At 37.8% G+C, this 27,607-nt stretch overlaps 1 protein-coding gene across 2 annotated transcripts; it reads right to left on the bottom strand.

Moving 5' to 3' along the window:
- Nucleotides 1-27,574, bottom strand: SLC30A7 (solute carrier family 30 member 7). 2 transcript variants are annotated; one of them, XM_021404432.1, is made up of 11 exons: nucleotides 27,396-27,574; nucleotides 27,152-27,253; nucleotides 21,746-21,859; nucleotides 20,001-20,088; nucleotides 19,489-19,615; nucleotides 18,416-18,565; nucleotides 16,890-16,940; nucleotides 14,767-14,902; nucleotides 8,368-8,458; nucleotides 7,311-7,460; nucleotides 1-4,494 (listed from the first exon to the last, which is right to left on the bottom strand). In XM_021404432.1, exons 1-11 carry the CDS (start codon nucleotides 27,473-27,475, stop codon nucleotides 4,447-4,449), a joined length of 1,137 nt encoding a protein of 378 aa, XP_021260107.1. In that variant the 5' UTR covers nucleotides 27,476-27,574; the 3' UTR covers nucleotides 1-4,446. The 2 variants fall into 2 exon arrangements, with proteins under 2 accessions (XP_021260107.1, XP_021260109.1); XM_021404434.1 differs by having other exon boundaries at nucleotides 21,746-21,854; nucleotides 27,396-27,563.

The raw sequence follows: 27,607 nt of genomic DNA on the forward strand, positions 1-27,607 counted from the left end.
TTCTAGCACAGACAAGAAAGAAAGACTTTAATGCACATGGAAAATGAAATACACAACTCACTCCTTTTGCACATGATTTCTGCCAAATTTCCACATAGGCAGGAACCTTTTGTGGCTCACTGAAACAAATAGATTAACCAGTATTTGCACATAGTGAAACGTAGTCTTCGCATACCAGAGACAAGAGTAGAATAACTGGCACCTTTTCACATTATAGCAGTCTCTGGCCAATGAAGTCCCAACATATACGGTCACTTCAAAAAAAGCCTGAATGGGGAGAGAAATCCAAAAGGGAATTCCAGCAAGTTGCAGACATGGATTTTGCTAGAAGTGTACAGGACAAATTAACCACTGAATCAGTGCAAGAGATAAGGAAATGAATTATTAAGAAATTTTAAATCCTCTTTTTACTTACTCTTATAAACTCATAAATGGAATGGGGTACCCAACAATCATAGCAAGTGGCAGTCAGTGGCTGCTGGCGAAAACAGGACAGAGCTAATCAATAACTAAAGCTGTTGTTCAGAACAGGCATTGAAATTATCCGATTACGTGAGTTACCTTAAGATTTGAAAGCACCAAGGTTTCAGCAACTGAAATCTACACTCAGTCGGGGCCAAAAGCCACGAGCTTTACAATTTGATTGCATCTTGAATATTCAAGGGTGGAAAACTGCAGTTCAGGAACAGCTTCTCTCACCTTCTGTTTACCTTCCTGAAACAGGTTCACTGACCAACAGAAAAAAAGATACCCTTTTCTTCCTCTACCTTTAAACTCAAGTAAGAAATAAAAATGTTAAAAGTTGCTAAGATCTATTCTATTAGTAGCAGCAAGTTTCAATTTCTGTGTAAATAGTGTCACCAGCTCTTACTAATGAGATTAAGCTTGACTTTTAGCAAGCAGTATTACACAGAACTAGAGCCATTTAACTTGCACTTTCTCCCTTTAGCAAATCAAGCTCTCTCCAAGGGCCACATTTACCACTACACTGAGGGCATTTTAAGCACAGGCGTTCTGGAGCAGGTTTTTTTTTTTTTTTTTTTTTAAAACTCTTCAGAAACACAGTCAAGTATTTCATGGATTGCTCTCAGCAAAGTAAAATATCATTTTGCTGTATGTCCTGTAAAAACACAGTTTGCAGGACTGGACTTTGGTCTATGTAGTTTTAAGTTACTATTTTCTTTCACAGAAAAAAATCACTTAGATCAGAAACCCTACATTAAGGTTCAGCTACATGAAAACATAAGGAAAGCAGACTTTGAAAACTTGGCTCAAACTTCCATACAGTTTGCTAGGAAAGTCAGTTTTAGCAGACGATCTGCAGACACTTATCCATTACTGGATATCAGTTACCCACACAAGTCCACTTAAACAAGGTGATGTATCCATTAATGTGTTAAAAACAAAATATTATATAAGCCAAGTGCTACCTAATCAGCAAATCAAAATAACTCAGTTTTGATGTTTAAGATAAAAAAAGGCTGCACTTTCAGCTGCATGGTTTGTACTCTCCTAAAACTTCAGCAAGTAGCTCCTTAGCAGCTGGAAAAGAACAAAATCAGTCAAATGTTATTGCTTACTGGCATAGGAGAGCTAAACGTGATTGCAGTTAGCTACTGGGACAGGCCATCTACTGTCTTCTGTAGAACTTCACAATGCTTATCCTTTCTCAGAAGGGCTAAAAAGGCTTAAAAGTCTGCGAGTCTGGCCTCCCTAAATCACCCTCAAAAATGTATTTCACAAAAGATGTATTTCTTACTGTAAACCATCACGTCATCCTTAAAAATTAAGGTCGTACACTGATTAGAAGTCTCAAGCCCTCCTAAGCAATAAAAAGATGTCAAAAATGATGAAAATCAACAGTGTAATTATAACCAGGTTGTAGGCTTTTGCACTTTATTTCCTATAATGAAAACTTTTGTAGATATACATCTTTAAAAAAAACCCAAACAAACACAGAAAACCCACCCAACTGCCACTTGGGTAGACTCTCACTTGGAAACAAGTTGTAGCAGTTGTCTGTTCATTAAGACTACTAAAATAGTGGCCAAGCCCAACAACTTGGGCAGCGCTACAATATATTTCAGCAAATCCAGGAATACTCAGATCCCAAAGATGCTCTGAGCTTCTATAAAGATAATTTAAATCAAACTGAGCTCTTTGATCATCACAGTTGTAATGGAGCTGGCTAGTACTTGCCTTTAAACATTGACTACAACATCAAGTAATTATGTTGTCAAAGAAGCAACAGTCTACATGCACCTCTGCAAAATGATGACTTCCAGCTGTCTTTTAATTACCTTTTCTGTGGTCATGTATGGTATCTTAAGCTGATACAGTCAAATTTGCTCAACAGATTCTTGCACCCTGCCCTGCCCCATATAACTTTTCATCCTCCACTCTGGATCCACAGCTGGCAGAGCACCTGCAAGGTGAGATGGGAGGCAAGCCTGACAGAGGATTGAGGCAGGAGCCTAGAGGAGGTGGATGTAGGTCAGTGCAAACTGCCTGATAAGGCACGCTGCACCTGCAGCCCTGGAGAAATGAGTAAGATCAGAAAGCAGCAATAAGGATTAAGAAGGCTCTGAAGACTGGAAGGGACCATAAAGTTTAGAAGAGGTATGTGGCTTTTTTACTGCTGTAATTCTTTACTCCCAGTTTTCAGTTGCAAGTTCAAAAAGTATAATTGCAAGCTTTCTACAAAATCAACAGTAATGTTTCTGTGTTTCATTAGGAGAATTCAGGTACCAGCTATTATCAATTTGGCAACCGTCAGTGTTTTCACATAAAGAGAGATCAAAGTTCAGATGCTATACAGGAGCAACAGAAAGTGCCAGAAACTTCCTCTTATCATGAATTTAGTAACATCAGTGGTAAACAAACCATTTCTGCAAAGAAATCTTCAGTACTTTCCCAATGCCTAGCACTTACTTCAAAGACACTGCTGACTTCAGCAGGCTTTGATTGCAGTACTACTCTGTATCGGTACCTGAAGAATATTTAAAATCTATAACTGGCAGTAATGGCTATGATTTACTAGACAAATGGCTGTCTTGTTTCTCTCTCCACAATGATCTACTTGTAAGTAGAATGTTCCCTTACAAAACCTGCTGTTACTAATTTAACTACAACAGCATAGTGGAATTATATGTAATATCAAGTATAGCAGATTGTCGTTTTGAGAACAATGCTCAGATTGGAAAGCATAAAATGACTACAGAACAACTAATGTTTCTGGAAAAAAAAACAACTTACTCTATTGAGAATGTCTTCTCCAGTGAAAATACAAAAGGCTACAGTGAGATAGTAAAAAAACATCTGACTTGTCATCCTGGAAAAGCATAACCTTAAATAACACGAAGAGTGGTCTTTATTTCAGGTATAACCACCAGGAACATAACTTTAGTATTTGGAGAGGCAAAAGTTACCTCACCAATCACTTTAACAAGAATTACTACAAGCTGTTAAAATCAAAGAGATTTAGACTTTCTCAAAGATAGGGGTGTAATTTTGTTTGCTCTTACAGTCTGGAAAATAAAAAAGCTTCATGCATTGTTTCCATCAACCACGGAAACAATTCCCTCAGCTGTCTGTTGTTTCAGTGACTATGAACATGGGTAGCATCACGTAACATCTCATTACTCTCAACAGAATGAAGAGACTAAGAATTGGAGTTAAATCTAAATCCTTGACTAAAATAGTTTCCACAAAATATGTGCAACAAAATACCCAGCTTGTTTTGGAAGCAAGTCTCTTGACAAGGGCTTTGCCTTTTACCTTCAGAATTTTTCCTGTTTGGTACAATGCAATAATAAGGGAAGTCTTAACATCTACTGTTATGCAAGTATACAAAGTCCCCACATACATCACTAGTAAATAATCAGACTGCATACAAGATATATTTGTAGAAGTAGTAAAACCCTTTGATGCTTCGTATTTACGCTGGCAAATACCTCTCATGATATAAAAGGCACTTTGAAAACCCAATATGGTTTGGTTCATTAAGTTTGCAAAGTACAAACAATTGTACAAACATATAATTGTATCGAAGCATGTCAGCCATTGTGACATTATGTACAAAACAAGTTTCCAATTTTTGATAACACTGGTTTTATGGGAATGAGCAGTGGTTTCAGCAGCTTTTCTGAAGACATTACAGGGTTTCCAGTACCACCATTTTAGTTTCCTATTGGAACAAATGTAGTAAGTAAAAAACCTTCAAAAACTTACAAGTTTAGGGGGCCACAAAAAGACAAGACCCAAAGTCCATAACATTCATTCCATATTTTCTCCTTAGAAGTCAACTTCATCCATAGCCCAAAGACAGAAATCTATTCAGTCAATTCCAGGCCAGTGGTGGAAGCAGGCTCTGTCTTGGGAAGTGTCTTGTTTTATACCATTACAGTACAGAAAACTTTGGTCCAACAGCACAATTTCAGAAGCTCACTACATGGCTGCGACATCAATTTGTACGTAAAGCTGTCTTACTCCTGCCTATGGAAAAGAGAAGGAGATTTAAAAAAAAACAACACCAAATAATAAAGCCAAAGCAATTTAAGTGTCCTGATCAACTGTCCACAACAGCAAGCTGCCCTACAAAAACTCTCAGTATCCACATTTTCTGTAACTCAACTTCCACATTCATCAGGGCATTTATTGAGATGCCTGCAAATTTTGAAACCCATACATTTTTAGAGAGCACTGCATGAAACACATGGTTCTTCATATAGTAGCATATGTGTGTAAGTATATATTAACACTAGCATTTATCCTAAATAACTGTCACATAAAGAAGCTGCACAAATTTTCTCTTGTACAAGCTTAATTGCCTGAAAATAAGCTCTAAGAGCCATTAAGACTGACACTGAGCAAAAACACAAGAGTATAACATGGGATTTGTAGTTTGAACCAGCTCTACTCTAAGATTCTAGCAAGAAACAACAATGGCTACGCTGAATTGCCTTGACACGAGATGCTAGAATAACTTTGGGTAAAGGTATGCAAATCACTCCAAAACATTTACTTCCTCATTTTCTATTATTTCCTAGTTATTTCCTAATTTCCTATTAAATTAGGCTTAGATTGACTTGTTTAGTTTCACCATCAATATAGAACAGCATAAAAATAATTTTTAATTCATTTTAACCTCAGTGTCAAGCGAGTGTTGTGATGGTCACAAGGTGGCCTTGAAACACTAAGTTGAACACTGCTAAAGATCAGATTGTCCTCAACCATCTTCAGCTTTGTCAAAAACAATCATCAGTTATGCCAAGACTGATGAAGGCCAATATTATTGAAGAGAAAAATCTACCTGCTCCAACTTACTGCCATAGGTCAGGTAAAAAGAACAACAGACCTTGCTCCCCCAATTCACCTTCAAGATACACAGCTCTAAAACTGCAGAGCTCCAAGACAGTCGAAGAGTGAATGAGTCGCTAGGAAGGTGCAATCCTTTGGAGACTTGAGACGTAAAATCCGTTTCAAGTGCACATCACAGAATGTTCTGCATAGTCCTTCCCAGAAACTGTACCTTACTAATCTCAAAGTACACAGTCTGCACAGTAAGCCATGCAGACTAATTTGTACCTGATTGATAATCTAGAGCAGTATGTAATGAAATATCTAAAAAATGACCCAAATTTATGAATAAAATTAGATTTTAGAAAATTTGTAACAAATTCTTCACTAAATCTGTTATCACAAAAACAAGTATTTGTATTTATTTTTCATGAGTTCCTCGTGACTATCAACTTTAAAACTCTTATGCACATTGTAGGACTGGCTTCAGTGGCATTTCCCCTGAAAGTTTAGAAACTGAGTACGCTAGATGCATATATATCCCTAAACTATCCATTCTGGGATTTTTTAATAGATGAGATAAAAAAATAAAAAGTCACAGAATAATAGAATGGGTTAGGTGGGAAGATAATCTTACAGCCCATCTAGTTCCAACCCCTCTGCCATGGGCTGGTTGCCACCCACTAGATCAGGCTGCCCAGGGCCCCATCCAACCTGGCCTTGAATGCCTCCAGGGACAGGGCATCTACAACTTCTTTGGGCAAAGTCACTTTCTTAGAGAAAAAAAAGTTTCATGAAGTTTCTGACTATTAGGATAAAACAGGCACATATCAGATGAATAAACAATTCACCACACACATGTACTGCCAGCGCAATTGACCAATACAACGTTTAGAACAAGGGAAGGAAAATGCGAGTGTGCAAAAGCTTTCCCTACTGAAGAAAGCTTTGAAAAGATTTATGCAAGCACTAAACTGTATATTAAGGTGTTTTTCAGAGTATTAAATATATCTGATCAGAAGCTCCCTTCTTCACTATCCAGCTTACTTCGACAAGTTAGTCATTTACGTATCCTCAAAATATTACCATTTAGCTGACAATATTTTATTGCATAAAACACTGGTTATAAACAGGAATATCCATCTCCCTTTCAGCTACTGAAAGCTCCATTACTTTTATGAAAAATGCATAAATCTTTCAAATATAGTCCTGCAACATCAGAAATAAAATCAAAATATTGCCTCTGGATAGCATAAGTTACCAGCTTCATTCTTGACTAAGTTTTCTTGCTGGAGAAGAACTCTCTATTTTATCTCAGTGGACTCTAGATAATCCCTGTAGGCCATTCACATCCCACAGCTACACTGGAATAGGCAGCCAAACTAAATGTTTAATGGTTTGAAAGTATAAAGGAAGCAACAGAAAAAAATTACTGAAGTTTCTATGATTGTGATCTTCTTAATAGATCTACCAACTTCTAATAAAGTGTCAGGTGTTCACAAGAATTCCACCACTTCATACCAACTGTAAATGCTATCAAATACATCCCTATGTAAAAATATATATATTTTGTAGGGCAATAAAGGAGAATACACTGATCTTACACAACATGACAATTAATGGTTACATTTTAACCAATGATCATCACAGCATAAATGTTACTAAAAAAAACAGCAAAATATGCAAAGAAAAATGATTCTTAAAGCAAACTAGCTCCAGTTTGTGGTCAGAAGCTCTCTCGAGGAAAGACTTCTGTTTTCATGGTTCCTCATATTTACTCAAATGTACAGGTTTCAACTTCATTCAATACACATCAGAAAATTACTGCTGTTATTTCCATTAAGCGTCATCAGAAGATAATGTAGAGGTACAGAAATTCAACCTACACTACAGGGTATTTTGAAATTGTTCTACACAGCTGGAGAAGGGAAGCTTTGAACAGTTACAACGATACCAGCAAAAGAAACATTTTTCTTAGTAATAGTTTGTGACTTTGATGATGAGATACATACCTGAGTAAAAATATTGTGAGTCTGGCTTAGAATCCACCTTCCATCAGCATCAGGAGCTACTAATAATTTCAAAGTACCTATGTAAACATCAGTACAGAGGGTCCAGAAGTGTGGATCATGTAAACTGTAAACCCCTTGCAATTGCTGCACCTAAACATAAAAGCAACTTTATTTTTTTTCCTGAAAATACGTGGGCTTAATTCCTTATTACAGTCTTTATGATTGTAAAGAATTGAAAGCAGATTCTATGTATGCGTCAAAATTCTGTATCTTGCTATTTGTACACCGTACAAATATTTTATTGAAACCACTTCTGAAAACAGTGGTGTCCAAGCGAGAAAAATCATTTATTTTGTTGAATGCCTTCTCAAATTCACATAGTAATTCTTGGAAATGCGGGAATTTTTCCATTAAAAAAGTAGAGAAATTTTAACTATTAATAGAAATGTACTGATGTGCCTGTAACTATTTTGTGAGGGCTTGAGTTTGTTCCATCAAAACCATTCTTCTGCCCAATTTTAGCAAAAAGCCTTTATGTGGTAATTATAAACCCATTACTTTTTGAGAAACAATGATGCTCCTTCTACAACCACAGAAACACAACATACTTCATAGGTTTGCAAAGGTGTTTCACATGTTCAGATCATGACACCTAAAAAGGTAAGTTAGCCAGGAGTACCAGCACAAATCAAATCCAGAGTAACCTGCTTACACAAACACTGTCAATGTTACTCTACCTCAATTTAGTAACTAGATTTTGAGATAAACTCTAGACAGAACAAGTTCTTCAAAAGAACATCATGCACTAGCAGCACAAATGACTGTCAGAAAAAGCTTCAGGATCTTTTTTTCTAACCTAACATCACAAAAATTGAGCTTAAGCTACATAATATTTAAGATTTCAGAAAAATAAATTATCTGGCATCTTCATTTCTACAATCTAGAGAACCTTTTGCAGGCTTTAGTGGAAAAAAATTATAATATCCTCATGTACAGTTGAGGTTCATTAAGTCAGTAGTTTTCTCATATACAAAAATGGCCAAAGTAAAGAGCTCACCCTCTGATAGCACTGAGGCAGGGCATTTTCCAGAGATGGAGGAGTTCGCTGCATCAAAATTCCAATGGATTCTTTTAGAAGTGGAACAATGCTATAAAGAAGAAAGGAAGTTAGCTACTACAGCTTTTTCAGCAGTTGCGGAACAAAGTAAAATAACATTCCTTAATGCTCTCAAATTGTTCTTTAGTTGTTTGACCAGAAGTTGAGAAAGTTATCGTGAAAACCTGCCACAGAGAATAAAAGGATAGACAAATTCTAATGGTGTCACACTAAAGTCAAGATTACTTCTTCCTCAAATTACCTAGAGACAATCAGTGAACAATCAAAAAATAATTGGTTTAACTGTGGGATTTGGGATGAAATTTAAGTATCTTAAACATACATGACAAAGTAGCTCATAAGCATAGCTTAAAACCAAAACCTACTTCAGTGGCAAATCACTCACAAGCAACCATGAAAATATGCAACTAAAACTGTTTTTCTTTTGTGTCTGGTTTAAGACATATCTTTCTTATGAACTAGAATAACAAGGAGATCATAAAACAAAATTAGTATGCACCAGTCCAGCTATACCAAAGATATTTTGTCAGAAACAGAATACTTAGCATATTCTTGACATGAACCAAGCATAGGGTCTCATCCAACCTCAAAGATTTAACATTTGGAAACAATTAGAGGTTCCCTCTTTACTTCATGGTCTTGCTTAATCAGCAAACTAATAAGAATATATATATATTTTTTTAAAAGCCACCATGATACCAGTAGGTCCATATCCCAATTTTATCACTGAAAGTTTACACTTACTAAGTATTCAGTGTGTTGAGTTTTGTTTAGGAGCAGTCTATCATGCTTGGTTCAGTAGAACATCCTAAGATTTAAGATTATGATAACTATCTATAGCCCAATCTCAGAACTTAAATGGTAATCTAATTTCAAGAGCATGTAAGTCACTTAACTCTCTACAGCAAAAGCAATGATAAATTTAAGAAGCCATAAGCTGAATTTCAGTGTCCAACACTAGCATCATGGCTGGAGTAAGCAGAGCAATGGGTTCCATTTCTGTCTTGAAGCAGTGCCAGTGTATGCAGCTTCCACTGCTCAGCTCACTCCCTGGATAATCCTTACATCCTTAGCTATGGTAGAAAAGAGTCAGAGGCTGCATGGCTCTTGTGTAATGAACCACAAGGAAAATAAGCACCCTAACATTAAAGTCTTTCTGGAATTATTCCAGTCAAATTCACTGCCTGACATACTCCATGTGGCCTCATACAGTTGTGCTGCTACTGAGGAATCAGTTCAGAACTAGGAATAAGCAATTAGAGGCAGGCAGGAGATACTTAAACTTATCACGAAGACTAACATTTAGAAATACATTAGCTATCAATCTAAAAGAACCTTAATTGGAGTGTCACATTATACAGACAGTGCATTAACAGAAGTATAGGGAAAAAGGGTCTCTTATCAGTCAACTCATCTCACTAAATAACATCCATGTTACAAGTACAACATCAAAGGGAGCTGGAGCTTCCAAAAAATCAATTGCTGAATTGTTTTCAGTTTGACTCACTAGTTAAAAAAGCAGGATTGTTTATTAATATAAGCCTTGAAAGACCAACACACAAGTTCTGAATGCAAACTGAACATAAGACTTTTGAATACTGACTCCATTCCCATAACTTTAACAACATGCCTCTAAAGTATGTATCCAAAGGCTTAATACAGACACCCCACTTTTTTTTCTCCCTGAGGGAGGACTGAAGGAATGGAGAATTAGGAGTTTGACTTTTTACTGAAAGAGACGAATAAAGGTGAAAAAAAATCCATGAAAGTCTAGTCAAAATACATCTGATTTGCATAAATTTACATTATTTCATAAAACTGATGTGCATTATCTGATGGAATGGAAAAGATTTAGCAAATAGATTTGGAGATAGCCTACAGGAACATAAGAGTAGCAGGTGAGGCATGTTAACTTAACCTATTCCAAAAAAGGATTTGGTCAGTGAAACTGGTTGATATATTCTGGAAGAGGATACACATTGAAAAGATGACACTAAAACCTCATTAATGAGCAGTTCTGCTGAATATGTATTTAAACTTACTGTCTGCTTCATTCTGAAAACCTCATACCCTAACAAACTGATATCTTTTGGGTCTATGCAATCAACATGGTGTGCAGAAGCACAAACACAGTCTCTTCTTGCCAGGAAACGGGGAGCAGTTTTAAGCAGCACATTGGGATCAGTCGCTAAAGTCAGCTATTATAACGAAGAGGCGAGTGGTGAAAGACAATCCATTGTACAGGCGGTAGAGTTTAAAAGACAGTCTTCCTGCTGACAAGATTTCATCCATTCCTCACTTTGTAATGGTTCCACACTAATGCCTTAAGAGAAATTTCCTGAACAAGTTTCTGAAAGTAATGCTGTATGAATTACACTTTTATCGAGACTTAATGAGAAACCCTGAAGCAGAGTGTTTAATTAAACATCAGCATCTTAAAAGTACAAAGAATACAGGCAAGTCAGGGAGTTGCTTGATACCGTAGGTGAAAATTGAAATGGTCACAGCTTTCTCATTCAATTAGGAAGGTGTTTATCTCTTGCAAAGCTGCAAAGGCCAGCAGCAAAAGCAGTGAAAAGACAGCAGCAATGATGTGATACACTCTCACAAACACCGTTCGAGCACACAAGGCCGTACACATCTCTGCATCCAAAGGGACACTTTCTCTCACCACGTAACCTTTCACTGTAAGCCAAACTAATATGACAAACTATAGAATCTATTTTTCTGAAGTCTTTGATACTCCACTGTGTCATGCATACTACTGAAGTAGAAAGCCTTCAATTAAAACCTAGAATTCTATCAGTCATTAGTGCAAAATACATGGAGCTGCTCTCCAGCAACTTTTGCATTGCTATTCCCCCTGCCACTTTTTTCATGCACGGGTGGTATATAGGCTTTGCTACTACAGCAGATACAATTTTCCAATTGTCTCTAGTTACCAAGATTTAAATCTAAAATATCACATTATTTTATAAGACAATAGAACCTGAAAGAGGCTCTAACCCTCAGGATATAAACCCATCCTCTCCAGAAGCCATAATAGCAAAGGTGGCTGGTGTACAAAATGAGTTAACAGCAAGAAAGCACATTACACTTTCACATATACTGTTAAAGAGGAAGTGAGAGGAGTTAGCACAGGTAAGGCCCAATTATATTAATCTGATAAAACCACGCTGCCACTATTCCACACTGCTTGACTAACAACGAAGTGTGAAAGCGTTAGAATCTTGATTGACTTGCATCACAGCCATTCCAGCCCAATTTGGTTTCTGCCACTGCTTTTCTAAGCGCACTTAGCAAGACTCTAGCACCTGCATAATCTTAAACAGTAAGACTGAAAACAACTAAAGAGTAAAGTACACTTTACAGTTATTGCAGTCAGGTCACAAACAGGAAACTCAGTGCTCTCAGCACTACAAAATACACAGGATTCTTGAGAATTTTTTTGTGGAAGGTAAACAAACACTGCTAAGACCCAAGACCAGCTATGGTTCTTGAAATACTACAGCTGAAAATCTACAGCTGGATTTCAAAATCATTTATTTCCAGCCACCACGCACATATGCAGTGCCAGGACTGGGAACCTATTTCTGAACTTTTTTTTTTTTTTTAATTAGGCCATGGCAAATTTTAACTAGCATGAAGGCTTTATTCAAAACAAAGATCACAAGCTTAACATTTACTTTTCCAATCCGAAGTGTTATTAACAGCAGTAAGGAAAGCGTTGCTTAGCCTATCTAGGCTCTTACTAATACCTGTAATGCAGAACCAGAGGTCAATACAGTTGATTAAAATGGAAATGGACAATTTCAGGTATATTGAGTCATGCACAACAGCTTTGGAAGATAAACAATTAAATGTAAATAGCGTATTTTAACCAATCAGCTAACAAACTCCTGTAAGAAGGGACAGCACGTCAGGGCTCTAACCATACTCAAATGCAGCAAAATTTTACAGTGCCTATTAGTGGAAAGTCCTCAGACAGCCTTAAAATTTTCAAGTAACAACTTAATCAGTTTGACTTTTGTATCTCTGACTTAAAACTACACTTATTTTTTAAATTAAAGCCACAGAGAAAAGATTGTGATATTTTTAACAACCGCAATACTAGTCCCACTTGCTGGCACACACAGGTACTCCCATTCCATTCCACCTTACAGAACTTGGTTTAACTAGTAAGAGGGAGATTTCCCAGATGAATGGGCTACTCTGCGCAAAAAAAAAAAAACCAACAAGTCACTATTGACAAACATTCCTCTGAAACAGCAGACAACTTTTAATCTAAAATCAAATCCCTCCCAGAGCTACTTATAGAGGTTGCAAATAGGCCCATACATGTGGGCAGGAATCTCTGCACTAGATACTCACTCCTCACTCCTCTAAGAAATAAAAAGCTAGAGATAGCTCTCTCCACTATCAGCTTCAAGTCTTTTCCAAACATTTTTCCCCTCACGTTTTAAATTTCACAAGATTTCAGTATAATCATTTTTCTAAATTAGATTTATATGACTTGTAAAAGATAAGAACAAAAGTATTATATACCCTGGCAATAATCAGTTGGGCCCCTACTCTTACAGCAAGAGATCGTCTATCTTACAGTAAAATTTGTAAAAACATTTGAGTCAATTCTAGAACACATCACACACACAGCATAGTAAAGAATAAGGTAGAATAAGCAATGGTTTTATGCCCTGGAGCATAAATGAAAGCTAATAAAATAAAGCAAAGGTTGACTCAAGCTCTCAAAACATTAATCTGAAACCACAAGCCATCTCGACCACCTTGTTCAGTGCATTTCAAGCAAAGCCATCAGTAATCAAGTCTGTTGGACTGCTTAAGAAATAAAACCTGCAGTGAGACTTTGCTCCACTGCTGTGCCAGAATGTGCCAGTCTGAAACAAATGCAGATTTGCTGACTGAAAGCAACTGCACTGAGACTTAGCATGGTAATCCTAGAGATCATTTATAGTGTTGTGGACCAACAGCCCAAGTCACATTAAGTCTGGTATCAGGTCAAAGGACAGATCGAACAGTGGAATTCTCCAGCCTTTTTAACATAGAACACAGACCTCATAAGTCCATCCTAACTATGCTACAAGACCTATTAACAGCTTTATTATAAAACCTCTATTGTGGAAGTTTTGGCCTTCTTCCAACCTCTGTATGAATGCAACAAAAAACTCCTCTCATTCATATGGTACCTTCTGATCAGCACTCCACATCTGCTTTGCTGTACACAAAAGTATACCCTTAAAAAACAAAGGGTGTGGAAATCAGTGTTCTACCCAATTACTAACTCAGCAGTAGCTTCTTTCCTCACAGCAACTTGCACATTTTCTTCCCAATTTTGACTACTGACTTTTTAATTTACAGAATTGAATTTTTAATAATTTGTCCTTTACAAAATCACAGGAGGTTTAAGACAACCTATTGAACTTATATTAATGCAATAATAGTGACGTGGATTTTTGTGTGCATTTAGCACCCGAAGAATATTGGCCTACTCTGATAAATAGGGAGATTCACATCAATAACTCTGTGAACACTGCCATGCACATGGTATAAACATGCCATATATGGTATAAACATAAGCATGTCGCTGCAGTTAATCAGATGATATTTACCATGGGTGAAGAGACAAAGATCTTCAGTTATGTTCTACCTAGACTTGTGGCACTCTGCCCTGTGCCACCATTTAAACTGTTGCCAGAAATACCCCAGTAACAGCATCACTGAATAAAATGTTTGCTTGTCCAAACTCATCCAAATTGCTTCACATTTACAGTGACCTTAGTAAGCAACAACAGGGAAAGCAAGGAACTACTTGAAGCATTTCCACTAAATCTTAAGAGGAATGAGGATGTCTCAGAATATAAATACAAAGAAAAACAGTTTTCTCCAGGGAAAGAAAGTACCAGTCTTCATTCATCGGAGACAAGGGCATATCCTGTGCCAGCAAGCTCAGTTCTGCTGCACTGAAGCCATTCTGCTCCATTTACTAGAGTACACTGGTTTACATAAGTGCATACTAAATACAGCAAGGAAGAGTTCTACAGCTTGAACCTGAAAAACACTTCCGTAGTACTGTGCCTATAGTGTTAAAACATGCAGATTTAAGAGCAAACGCAGTAACTGTAGAAAAGGAAAAACAAGGCAACTCATTTAAGAACACACCAAGGCAAGCACACAGAACAAAGATAACATGCTACTCAGGGAATAAAAACAAGCATTGTAAAACATAAGCATAACAGGTAAACCTGTTCTTCTGACCTGTGATTTGTGCTACTGAAACTAGCATTAAAAAGACTACCATATATCAGTGCTATCAACACTTACCTTACACCTATAAGTAATGCTATGAGCATTGAACAAATAGGATCTGCTATCATTAGACCATAGTTTTGCATTAATATAGCAGATATGATTACACCAATACTTCCAAGTGTGTCTGCAACAATGTGTAGAAATACACCTGTAAGAGATTAATTCACATCAGTTTAGCCGGATATTCTTAAAGCTAATAGAAGTATTTCAAAGGCTGTTTGAGGAGGAGAGTTGCAAGACCTAGGTAACATGATTTATACTTATTACGTTCTTCATCAATTTTTGGTCAAATACAGAGAGCAATCAGAGGGTTTCAACATATCCTTAAAATACTGAAGAAATTATATTATTTTCTGCACATAGCATGAAGGGGTATTTCATGGCATGGCTATCAACATAAGCAGTGATCAACAGCTACAGCTAACATTTTTCATTCAGTACTAACCTATATTATAGCAAAGAAACTCATATTAACAAAAAATGAACCCGTACGGCTTTGAAAGATGCTTATTTTTCATTGACAGGAGAAGCTGCTTGGCAAAGAGACTGAAGACTAGTGATTTTGACAATTACATATTACTGCAGAAGCGTACAAGTTCACTGCTATTTTGAAGAACACACCAGGTAAAGAGGAGGAATCACACTTTGCAGCTAGTCAAAAACCAGTCTTTGGAGCTCCCTGTTGGCAGTAACAGGAATAGTCACTCAGAAACAGCTTGCTGAATACAATTCTCAGGACTCTGATATTCCCTCCTCACAAAAAATAACTCACAATAAATCAGCATTCTACCAATTTTCTTAAGCCTTCTTTGTGCTGGGTCTGAAGGTAATTCCCTTCATAGCAGCCCACAGACTGCCAGACATTAGGTTTGTGACTGTTTGTTACTCACCAGCATTTTAGCTATTGAATGATGCTTATACAGCATCAAGGCCTTCTCTGTTTCTCACTCTGCCCCCATACAAGTAGGCAGGTGCTGGGCATAACACTGGATGGGCACACAGTCAAGACAGCTGGCCAAGACCAGCCAGAGAGATGTTCCATACTATAGAACATCACGCTCAATAACTAAACAGAACCTTTCCAAAGCAGTTGTTGGCTGGGAGATAGCAAGCCATTGCCTTTGCACGGAACTTTTTTCCCTTATTTTTTTCCCCTCTTCATTTACTGAACTATATCTCATTCCAAGCATATTTCTTGTTTGTACTCTTTTGATCCTCTCCCCATCATCACTGCAGGGTACGGGACAAGTGAGCAACAGGTGGGTGCTTAGTTGGTGGACAGAGCCAACTCAGAAGTACTGGGAAGTTAAAATAAATACTGTCTCTTTTACTATGAGTCTGTTAAAATGTGCCTGTCACTTGGAAGTCAGTCTTTTCATATCCATCGCTGAAGCATACATACACAAGGTGGTAAAGATATAAGTACTGGAAGAGGTGGAAAATGTTCCCTTGGAAGGACTACAAAGAAGCCAGGAAACCCCTGATAAAAGAACATAGTACATACATCTGGGTATGCCAGATAATTACACTGTACAATTCCTTCCCCTTAACTTTGAGCACTTAAAACTCAAAACTGACATAATCAACAGCTCATATCCTCTAGCTCCCAGGACATTATGGACTCAATTCCCCTTCACATGATTATAGTTTGAATGCCCGTCTTGTCTAAACCAAGCATAATAGCTTGATGAAATGCAAGTTTAAAGCTCTGGTACCCTGTAGAAGTTATTATATTGACCTGCATTTTTCAAATACAGTCTATCTTAATAGTAGCACTTTTTCCAGTTTCTAGGATGTACATTGCACCTTAGGTTTCTGCTTTTAACCACTCTTTCCTAATTTTTTATTCTTTGCTTTTCAGCATCATGACAAAATAGAAGCTGAACCCCAGCTTCTGCAATCTCCCTTTTAAACTGTGTTGACACAGCATTGTGTTTATACTTCAGTGAACATCTCAATGTCTAGCTATGCACAGGGTATGCGCTCATATGTTCAAACATGGAAGGGGACTTTATAAAATAACTCTTAGAAAAAGGTAGCATTTATCCAGAGGCACGCTCTGAAATAGATACGTAGTGAACAGTCACAGGCAGAATAGGATAAAACAAAAACCACTGTATTTATTCTCATCATACCTTGTAAGATCTGCTTGCTGGAACCAGTCATCCCTTCAAGAGAATGGTCATCTGTGAAGAAAATATTTATATTGGCACATTAACCTATACAAAGGCTCTCTCTAGTGGTATATTCTGTTACAGTCTTCCTTTCTGAAATGTCTTGCGCAGACAAGCTGCTCACTATGGCTACCTTGTGCTCTATCTTTTGTTTTTTTTAATGCAACAATTAAGTCTTAAAACATGGACTTTTAAATAAAGCACAACTTAACACAATTGTATATTTTATTTATATAAAAATATATAGTGTATATATGAGCGAATAGTTTTTTTTTTAATCAACTTTTTTTTAAACAAAAATTGAGAAGCAAAACCTTTCCAATATTTAGCAAAAGAAGCCACCTCAAGAATATGAGCCATACAAAGAAGCAAAAGTACAATCATATTTGGTACCAAAGAATATTTCCGTTAAGCATTTACTCCATTTAAAAACAAGAATAAGACTTGAAGCCAAAACTGAATAAAAAATTCTCTCATTCAAGCAGATCAGTGCCTCTGTGGCAGTGTAACAGAAAAAAGTTTTACGAAAAAAAAGTGTTAAAGGATGGCAAATGACCTACAGTGAGGATATAAAATAATTTATGCAGGAATTGATTTGAATATTAAATTGCACCAAATATACTCTTTGTTCCACTGGGAGAGGGCTGGGAGAGCAAGGACAACACTGAGTTCGTGTTTTCCAGCCAAATTTCAAAATTACCTGTTTTCTAATACAAATATCTACTAGAAGGTGTAAGTAAAGATTTTTCTATGCTCTTTGCCACCTCCTGTTACAAGTTGCTGTGCACATCCAGAGCAGAGAGCAGCATATTCTTAGATACCTAAGACTTTAGTTCACAGCTCAAACAGGAAGGATCGACAATGCAGTATTACAACAAGGCTTTAATTTGCATTGTTCCAAACAGGTGGCAACCACACTGTCTCTTCTACTGTAGCAAAGGCTAGCGATCATATTTTGTGCGGATGTCTCTTCAGATTGTTTGCCTTTAAGATTTAAGCATAGCAAAGACACGGAATGCCTTTTTCATAACCAGCTTTAAAACAGATTACAAGTGTCCAAGACAAGAAAAAAACCGTCTATTAGATACCACACGCCATATACAACAAATCAATCCTAAGTACCCAGAACAAAATTGCTCATTTATCTTTCCCAATACCTTAACCTGCAAAGTCAATACAACTGAGAAAGCTGGCATAATAATTTTTTTTATTATTTTCATCAAAAATTGAAATAAAGCACTTAACATCTCATTTCATTATGTTGCTATAGCACGCGTGCTTTTATCTTTTGCCTACATATAACAAACATTCCAAAAATTTAGGTAGAGTAAAATCTATATAACAACACTTCATTGACCACAAGTGAAACATCATTTCTCTGCGTATTTACAACAATAAGCAGTCAGCAACCTCTCTTCTGTTCAGAAAAATCAGTAATGTCAGATTTAAATTGACTCAAGTGATGTTCTAGGACATTAAGTACTTACCATGGCAATAATCCTGACCATGAGAGCATCCATGGCTATGGCCATGGTCATGAGTGTGTCCGTGTTTATGCTCATGGCTGTGACCATGACCTCTGTGACTGTGTCCGTGGCTGAGACCTCCATTAAATAGAGAATGGCTGTGCTCATGCCCTACAAACAAATATCAGTCAGAGTATAAATGCATGTGCTGAATAGAAGTATACCTGCATTTGTTTCTAAGCTACTTAAAGTCTACTCATCTTTTTGGTCACCTCAAGGCATGACTTTAAACAAATTTGTCAGAATATAATTAACACAAGCTGTTTGAAATATAAACCTTTGCTGTGTAGCTGTATGTATCTGATTTGAGAAGCGCTTTTATATATTCCCACTTCTGAAACAAGTTATTTTAATACCGCTTGAAAAACGTGCACAAAATTTGATACAAGCGTGTTAAAAGCAAATAGAAAACTGAAATACGCTACTGTTCATACATAAAAAATTTAAGCTTCTTCCATCAGTCTGTATCACAGGTTAGAGGTTAAGCTGGACCAGATATCAATTAGCTTTGCAGAAAAGAAATAGAAATAACATTTACCACAATTACACAAATTTTGCATTTAAAATTAAAAAGACATGAAGTTGAAAAGTACCTGAATCTTCATCCCATACTTAAAATTTGATTCAGACATCTTGTTAATTCTTTCTCCAGGAAAGACCCCGCCTAACTACAGTTTAATTTTATTCAAAAGATACTCTGCAAGAAAAAAGATTCTCTTCCAAGAACGTGCAGTAGAATTCATGTTATAGAAAGCAGATTATGGATTTCTAGGCCTTGCAGGTTAATGGGTGAGAAGTACATGAAAATGCATGAGAAGCACAGCAGTGACGTACTAATGCTAGCGTTAAAATATGAAAATCAATACTGCAAAAAGTCATGTAGACATTCAGCTAGGATTGCCACTAAAAAGACCTAAAAACATAATACTGAGGCTCTCACTTGATGGGTAACAGTATCCTAGAACACAAGATGCTTAGAAAGTAAAAAAAAAAAAAAAAAAACCACACCACACTGCAAATTATAGACATCCTACCAGAGCCATGTGAATGCCCATGACCTCCATGTTGAAAAACAAATATTCCTATAAGATTTACAATGAAACCCAGTATAGAAACTGGAAGAAGTCTCTCATGATGCACATCAGGAGGCTCCAGTGCCCTCTAGAAATAAAAACAAGAAGCAATCATAGCATTTTGGCCTCATCACATTAGTAAAAGGCACTGAGAAAGGTTGCTCTTGTATCTAAGCAGTTTTGTGCTTTCTTATATAAGCAGGTATATGTAAATACATAATTAGGAATTACTCAGGAATTCCCCAACGTGAATCTGATGATCCTTAGGTGCTATCAAAATGCTGTTTAAGAAGCTACTATTGATATATGGGGAAAAAAATGGGTTTATGTCACAAAACAATTCCAGAATGCCCTATACTCTTGTTTGGGTCCCAGATTCTTAAGCAATGATTTCAGTAATTTTATCCCAATTAAATACATTATTTATCATTAATTTGATCATAATCATTAAACTGATAGTACAGTTTGCCTACCTCAACACCTTCAGAAAAAATAAAGAATGCTGTAAAGATGAGGAATAAGCCATTTACAAAACCAGCGAGTACTTCTGCTCGAACATATCTGCAAGAAACAAAAAGCAACAACAGATTTCACCACATCCACTTAAACGTTGGAAATTAAAAAGTGAAACTTCAAAATCAGAAAATCTTCCAGTTCTCAAACAGTTGTATTCCACAAGGAATTTCTAAATAAGACAGTATATAAACTACAGACAACTTATATGTAATGAATCGCTTTCCACACTGACAAAAAAAATTCAGAACTACAGCCAACTTTTTACTCAGCTTCCATATTTGTTGTAGAAAACAACAACTCTTGAGATCAACTGAAAAGTAACAGTAATAAAAGCGTTAAGTGGATGGAAAGCAAGACAAGTACAGAGAATTAAGCAAGCAGGATACTACCTCAAAACAACCCCAGGCCTTAACCCATTTGTCTAACTCAAGTATTCTACTTATTCCAGAGACCCAACTGTAAAAGCAGCAAGAGCTTGCCTCTGCAGCCATTACCTAGCCTAGATGAAAGAAATTAAAGAAAATTTTCAGTATTTCCCATTTAAGATAATCTGTACTTGAAGTTATAGTATAAATATATATTTAGAAACTACAAAATACGATTAAGTCTCATGTACTTACTTAAGATGGCTGATGTAAAGTTTTCTTTAATATCAAAATAGTCACACATTAACTGGTTTCTCCTTTAGTGGAGAGATTTTTAATAAAGGCCTTAAAATAAATATTTCTTATGAATTTGTCCAATTAAAGAAAAACATCATTAGATTAACATGTAATTCCAATGTAGGAAACACCAGACTTAATAAATGGTAGCTGTTCTCTCATACGTGGAACATTAGCCGTTTAAGAGCACAGCAGTAATTAAGATAGAACCTGCCTTCACTGCAGTTAGTTCATGGCAAAATAAATTCTTCCTACACTGATTTCTAGATATACCAGTTTCCACCTCAATTAAATAATGCATCTATATGATGCATGCTGATACAAGACAGCTTAAGTTAAATGCTGACATTCGGGTCAGTAACACTGTGGGCAATACAGCAACCCACCTTGCAGCTCAGCTGCTGTTAATCAGTATGACTGATTAACACTATTGTATCATCAGTATTGTTTTATAGGCACAGCTGCAACACACAACTGAAGCAAGTGCCCTTGAAACAGAAATAATTGCAATAATTATATCCACAAAGGATACCTGGAGGACAGTACAGCTGTTGTTAATGGGAACTTTAGTGGCAGCCACAGCTGTTAACGATAACTACACCCACTGAATCCTGCTGGGTCTGCAGGGCATGGTTTATAATCTCAGGTGCAGCATCTCTGAGACTTGGGTCCTTTCAGGGATAACTTTCAGAAGAAGGTATGAGGCAACAGCAGTCTGCAATTCCCTGTGATATACCTCAGCTCACTGTGTGGGCAAATCCATGACACAGTTATCTTGCTATACCAGTGCTGTGCACATAACAAAGCATGGCAACTTTCTGTTCTGTAACCTGGTTCCGCTGGTACTATTGCAAAGCTCTTAGCAGTGAAAAGTACTCATCAAAAGCAGCACCTTTACATTTTTTCCTATTTCTAGGGAAATGTTCACATTAAAGTTATAAATAATTCACCTTAAAAAGCACACTTTCAAAATAGCTGTTCCACGTTCTGCAAAAAGAAGTTTTGTGCCCACATTAAGGTAGCAGCCTGAAGTTTCTTACCCATATGAGAACGCATCATTTGACCTCCACTTTGAAATAACTGAAGCTGCTAATCCAGCCAATAGAGCAGTACAATCAAAAAACATATGAAAAGAATCTGATATTAAACCTAAACTGGAAAAGAACAGAAAAAAATGTTATGTTGGACACAAGAAAAAACAGAGCATTCAATCTTTTACGCACTAGAAGAATACACACTGCTTCTAATCCTCCAGCACAGTTCTGCTAGCTCAGGGGACAAACCCACACCAGATCACCAATGTAAGTATGCTGACAAAGGCAGTTTGTGTGCTGACAAACCTGCTTTTGCCAGCCTAGTGAGGGTGCTTTGAAAGAGTGCTCAGCAAGAAATCCATCTGGCATATGTTGGGGTGATGGGTGGGAGGGAATTCCACTGACACAAATCAAAGCCCCTGAGGTAGACACACCCACAAACAAAAACTACTCTTTCCTGTTTATCAATACCAAATAGCCATGGCATGGTTGACAAGACATATGCACCTGTTGTCTTTATGACAGAACTCCCCCACAAGGCACACAGAATTACTGTAACATCTAAAAACCTTTGGAAAGTCTATCAAAGAACTGAACTTTACAAAACAGCTTAGAAAAAAAAAAAACACCTCATTTTTGTTACACACCTTCTAAAGAACTTTATCTATTTCACCCAGTTACAAAGTATTTTTAAACTCTTTCAGCAAATACTTAGGATCTATAGAAAGCTATTTGGAGAAGAGAAGGCTCCAAGGAGACCTCACTGTGGCCTTCCAATATTTAAAGGGAGCGAGCGTATAAACAGGAGGGCGTACGACTGTTTAGGAGGGTAGACAAGAACAGGACAAGGGGGAATGGTTTCAAGCTAAGACAGGACAGGTTTTGGTTAGATATTAGGAGAAGTTTTTCACTCAGAGGGTGGTGACGCACTGGAACAGGTTGCCCAAGGAGCTTGTGGATGCCCCGTCCCTGGAGGCACTCAAGGTCAGGCTGGACGTGGCTCTGGGCAGCCTGGTCTAGCGGTTGGCAACCCTGCAGTCAGCAGGGGGGCTGAAACTAGACGATCATTATGGTCCCTTTCAACCCAGGCCATGCTGTGATCCCATGCTTCTATTCCAGATTTTAGAACACCTAATATATATACACAGCAAATGAGATTTTTAAAAAAAAGTTCAATTTCTCAACTCCGGTAGTTCTACTTCCTAACGAAAATGTCATAACCAGAAAAAATTGTTAATCAGAACAACCGTCATGAGTATATATACACCCAGGACTGTAGGTAGTTGTACTACAATGAAGATTTAAAAAATAATAATAAAAATCAAGGCTATGTCTCAGCTAAGCCACAACCTAAATGGAAAAAGTTTTGAATTGGCAGAGAACATTCACAAAATGCAGCTCACTAGCAATGTTAGCAATACATGTAATACAAGTCCTGACAGCTGCCAGAGAAACACACCTTCAGCACATGGATAGCTCTTAGAATCCCTATGCATTGTGATCAAATCTATCTTTTTAGTATCAGAGACCAAACAGCCTGGTTTTCCTCAAGTTACATTAAAGATCTGGGTTATCCCAGGAAAGTTTAGTCTAATAGTTATTGGAGAACATAAAGTTTACTCCGAGGAACTAACTAGCATTAAATAAGTGCCAATTTCAAAATTTTCCATATAATGACAAGCTTCTGACAACAATCAATCTCCATTAATTCTGATCTTGTAATAAGTTTGTTAGTTTTCCAGTTAGCTTCTAAGGGTAGCTATGACATAAATTAATAGACTGGAGAGGGTACTGTGTGTGTAAATATGCAGAAAATAACCTTTATCTTTTCAAATTTTAGCTGTAATTCTCACCCACTGATAAAGTTCAACTGAGCTATTTTCAATAAAAGGTTCACTTCAAATCATCCCAAATCTGGACCAGAACCAGAATGAAGTATAGAACACCAGCACAACACATTGCTTAGATATGCTATTTCAGTTAGCAAATAAAAAAGTAACATTATCCAGTGACTATTTTGGAAGGAGTTTAATACTTTGATTTTCTTTTCAAGTCCCAGTTACATCTCTCTCCAACATATTTCCAATAGCAGCCATTTGTTGTTAGATTCTGATTTATAGCTTGACCAAAATTACTGGTGGCATCCTCTTAGAGGACAGCTAGATTCACACTGAAGTCAAACACAAAGTTATTAAACAAAATTTGAATTATTCCACATTAACAAGCTAACTCTTTTAGCCTAACTGAAATAAATTTCAAGAATAAGCACTTCAGATGAAACACACAACTGCATAAGTGGGTTTGGAGGCCAGAACAAAAGTCTTGTTTTATATAAATATATGTATATATATAAATACACACTTCACATACACAAGCATATACACATCTGTAAGACATTTCAGAAAGGGGATGGTATCATATTAAAACATCCTTAGTCACTACAGCAAGAAACAAATCATTCTGGAAAAAAAGTTTAAAAGACGACAAAAGGCTGGACACCTAGGAAGGAAGCAGCAGAATCTAATTCCCTATCAAATTCTTTAAGGGTGTAGGTGACAGCTTCCCCACCACCAGCTGACATTTCTAGGAAAACAGCTCATTCTAGATTTCATACTAAGAAATACAGAAGATTCAATGGGAAAAAAGACAATACACATGCAGGTAGAAGATAACTAGGGTGACTATAATCATAAACTCACAATGTTAATGAAGTGCCTTTTTTTTTTTTTTTTTTTAAATAGTGTCTCAAAACCAACTACTAGTGAAAAAACAAATACCATACTAGCTCTATAGCCAGAAGTAATACAGCAAATGATCATGGCACTGTGCTCACACCTACGGGACTTTCCACAGGTACAACACCAACACAGCTCCTCCTCTTTCAAGACTTAAGCAAACATCTCAGAGCACACGGAAGCATGTGGATTTATCAACATTGGTCAGGACAGATTGTCTGTAATATGTTTCACCGTATCCTAGTATTATAGGTACAGCAAAAAGCGATTCTACTGCACAAAGGACAGGAAGCCTAGTAAAAGACTAATCTGATTGCACGAGATTTTTTTTTGAATGATCTGTAAAATAAAGAGACAAAAAAAGGTCAGTGCAAAGTGATTATTAAGGTAAATAAGTAATCCAATTAATCACTACTAACACACAATATATGTAAGAACTTCCACTGAAACTGGAATCCATAGGAAAATTAGTAGAAACTCTGTAGTAGAAGGCATTGCAGATAAGTGAGGACACTTCCAGAGCTGAATAAGTAACACAAATGTGTGCGTAGTGGTTAATATCTTAGAATAACTCAAGTAGCAGATTTCAACTTTAAGCTCTAAGTTAGGAAAACACAGCATCCAAATCTGTTGTCTGAGCTTTGTGAACATCAAGATCTCAGAGTATTTGTAAGACGATCGTATCATTTACTGTTTTTGTCATTTAAGGAAGTAACATAGTAACTCGGCAAACAAAGTTAGAAAGATGTAAGAAATAAGAATTAAAAGGCAAAAAGAAAACTGAAGCATTTTAGAACTCGTTATCAACAATTTTGGGGGCTGAAATAGATTTAATTTTGAAATAAGAATAATGGAGATAAAGAACTCACAATTAACTGCTTAAATTTAAATGGATAAAAGCCTATTTTTCAGAATCCCAATTAAACAGAAAATCCATAGTCTGGCAGGTGAGAGAAGAATTGTCTGAATAATCATGGCAGCTTTTTAATCTTGCCATCTATCTCATTAACATCATGAAGGACACTGGAAAGTATGATTCAAGATCATCTTCAACATGCTTCTGATGCTTGCAGTATCAAGTATCACTTGCCATACTCAAGATAGGCCAAGATAGCACTGGAATAAAGATGTGCTCCATGATGATACTGAAAATCCCCTTCATAAGTGTTCCATTTCTGCATTTCTCATGCTGACAGCCAAAGGAGCTGTGATCTTTAGATATGAGAATTAATTTTCCCTATATGGCTCTGTTTGCTTATTGTTCTTCCAAGACATGAACCATTCACTTTGACTGTAGGAACGCCTCTCTATCGAGGAGATATTTGATAAAATGTTTTTTATGTCTAAAACATAGACTTAATGTAAAGATATTTGAAACTAATACTCAAAATATAAAACAAGAGGACCAACTAATGAGTATTCAAATCCTAATCCTTAACTTCCAAACCAAATGAATCAATGTGTTCTCTCAATTCCAGTCAAGCCAATTCTTCAGAGTCAAGTTTCGGACAAGTGTCACTTCAGGTTTCTTACCTCTGATGCAGGACCTTTTCTGCTACAGATTTATTCCCTATTACACTATCAAAAAATATTTTGCTTAGAAGAAAGATCAAAGATTTGTATGAACATGCCTAAACCATTTAGAAAAAATATTTGCATCTTCTGAGCTATTCAGAAAAATATTCATACTAAAATAGACAGACTGTGTAGACAACAGTCCACACACAATTTGCAAAGTGAATCAACAAAGTCAAAACTAAGTACATCCAAGGCAGTGCCGAGACAGTCTGTGCCCAAGACAACACGGTGTTCTCACTAGCATGACAGCAGCAATATCTGTAATCAAGGTTAAGAATTTTATCATGCGGTTTGAGAGACTTAGAAAGAGAAGACAAACAGAAGGGTATAGCTGCTTCCAAATCTGCACAGCTGCTCTTGTAAAACTCTTGATCAGAAATTCCAGCAATCCATGCTCATACTGCAGCTTTTGATGAGGGTCTCTGGGTTCAATGCACAACGGCACACTGTTGGGCTTAACACTTGCCCATAGCAGATCCCTGAAGTACTGACTTAGAAATACCATTAAACAACTCAATCAAAGAATCACATCAGATGAAGATGCTACACAAACTGTTCTCTGTTTGTACAACCCACCGCTGTGCAGACATTATTCTGCATTTCCTGATTATGTGTTACTGTAAGTTCTTCAGCAGCAATTTAATCAAGTCCCTATTATCCTTTACAACTCCGCAGATTTACATGCTATGCAAAGCACCACTTTCCCATACCAGGACACTTCAATCCTCATTTCTCACTCAGGGCCGAGGACAGTCAGTTCCTGCCACCCAACTCACGCTTCACAAAGTCCCATCCCCAGAAGGAACCCTGTGGAAGCGGTTACAGCCTCCGGCTCCCGAGACTCGCCCCACGGCCCGGTTTCTCCTCACTCACGCTGTCCCCACAAGAAAGCTCCTCAGCCGCCAGCGCTCACCGCCCACCCCGCGGGGCTCAAGACGGGAGAGCAGAGCCCCGTCCCGCAACGCCCCGCGGGCCTCTCCGTCCCGCCCCGGCCCCAGCTCCGGCCCCGCCGAGAGGAGACGTGGCAGCGGCCCGGCGAGAGGCGCCGCTTCCTGTGCGCAGAGCCGCCCCACTCCGGCCCGGGCCACGCCGCCAGTACCTGTTACTCCAGATGCCGTAGAGCAGCTCCACGAAAGCGAAGGAGAGGTTGAGGCAGAGGAAGAAGAAGAGGTTGCGGGAGGTCTTGTCCGCCAGGATGGACCTAGCAGGGAGCACACGCGGGTCACGGCCAGGTCGCCGGGAGGAAGCGGCCGAAGCTCACCTGGCAGCCCCGGCATCGCCCCCTCAGCCCTCCGCGGGGGCTCGGTCGCGGCCCCGACTCCCACAGCGCCCAGCGCCTTTACCTGAACCATCCCGACACCTTCCTGAGCAGGTTAAGCCGGGGCGGCTTGTACTCATCATCCTTTATGGAGAGGGGCAGCATGGTGCCGAGCCAGCAGCGGCGGACGGCGCGGGAGCAGGCCCGCAGCCGCCTCGGCACTCACTTCCGGTGTGCCGCCCCGCGCCTGCGCGGCCGCGGCGCCCAGGGCTACAGCGGGGCGGGGCGCTTTTGCTG

This window comes from Numida meleagris, chromosome 7, assembly GCF_002078875.1.
Source record: "Numida meleagris isolate 19003 breed g44 Domestic line chromosome 7, NumMel1.0, whole genome shotgun sequence".
NCBI lineage: Eukaryota > Metazoa > Chordata > Aves > Galliformes > Numididae > Numida > Numida meleagris.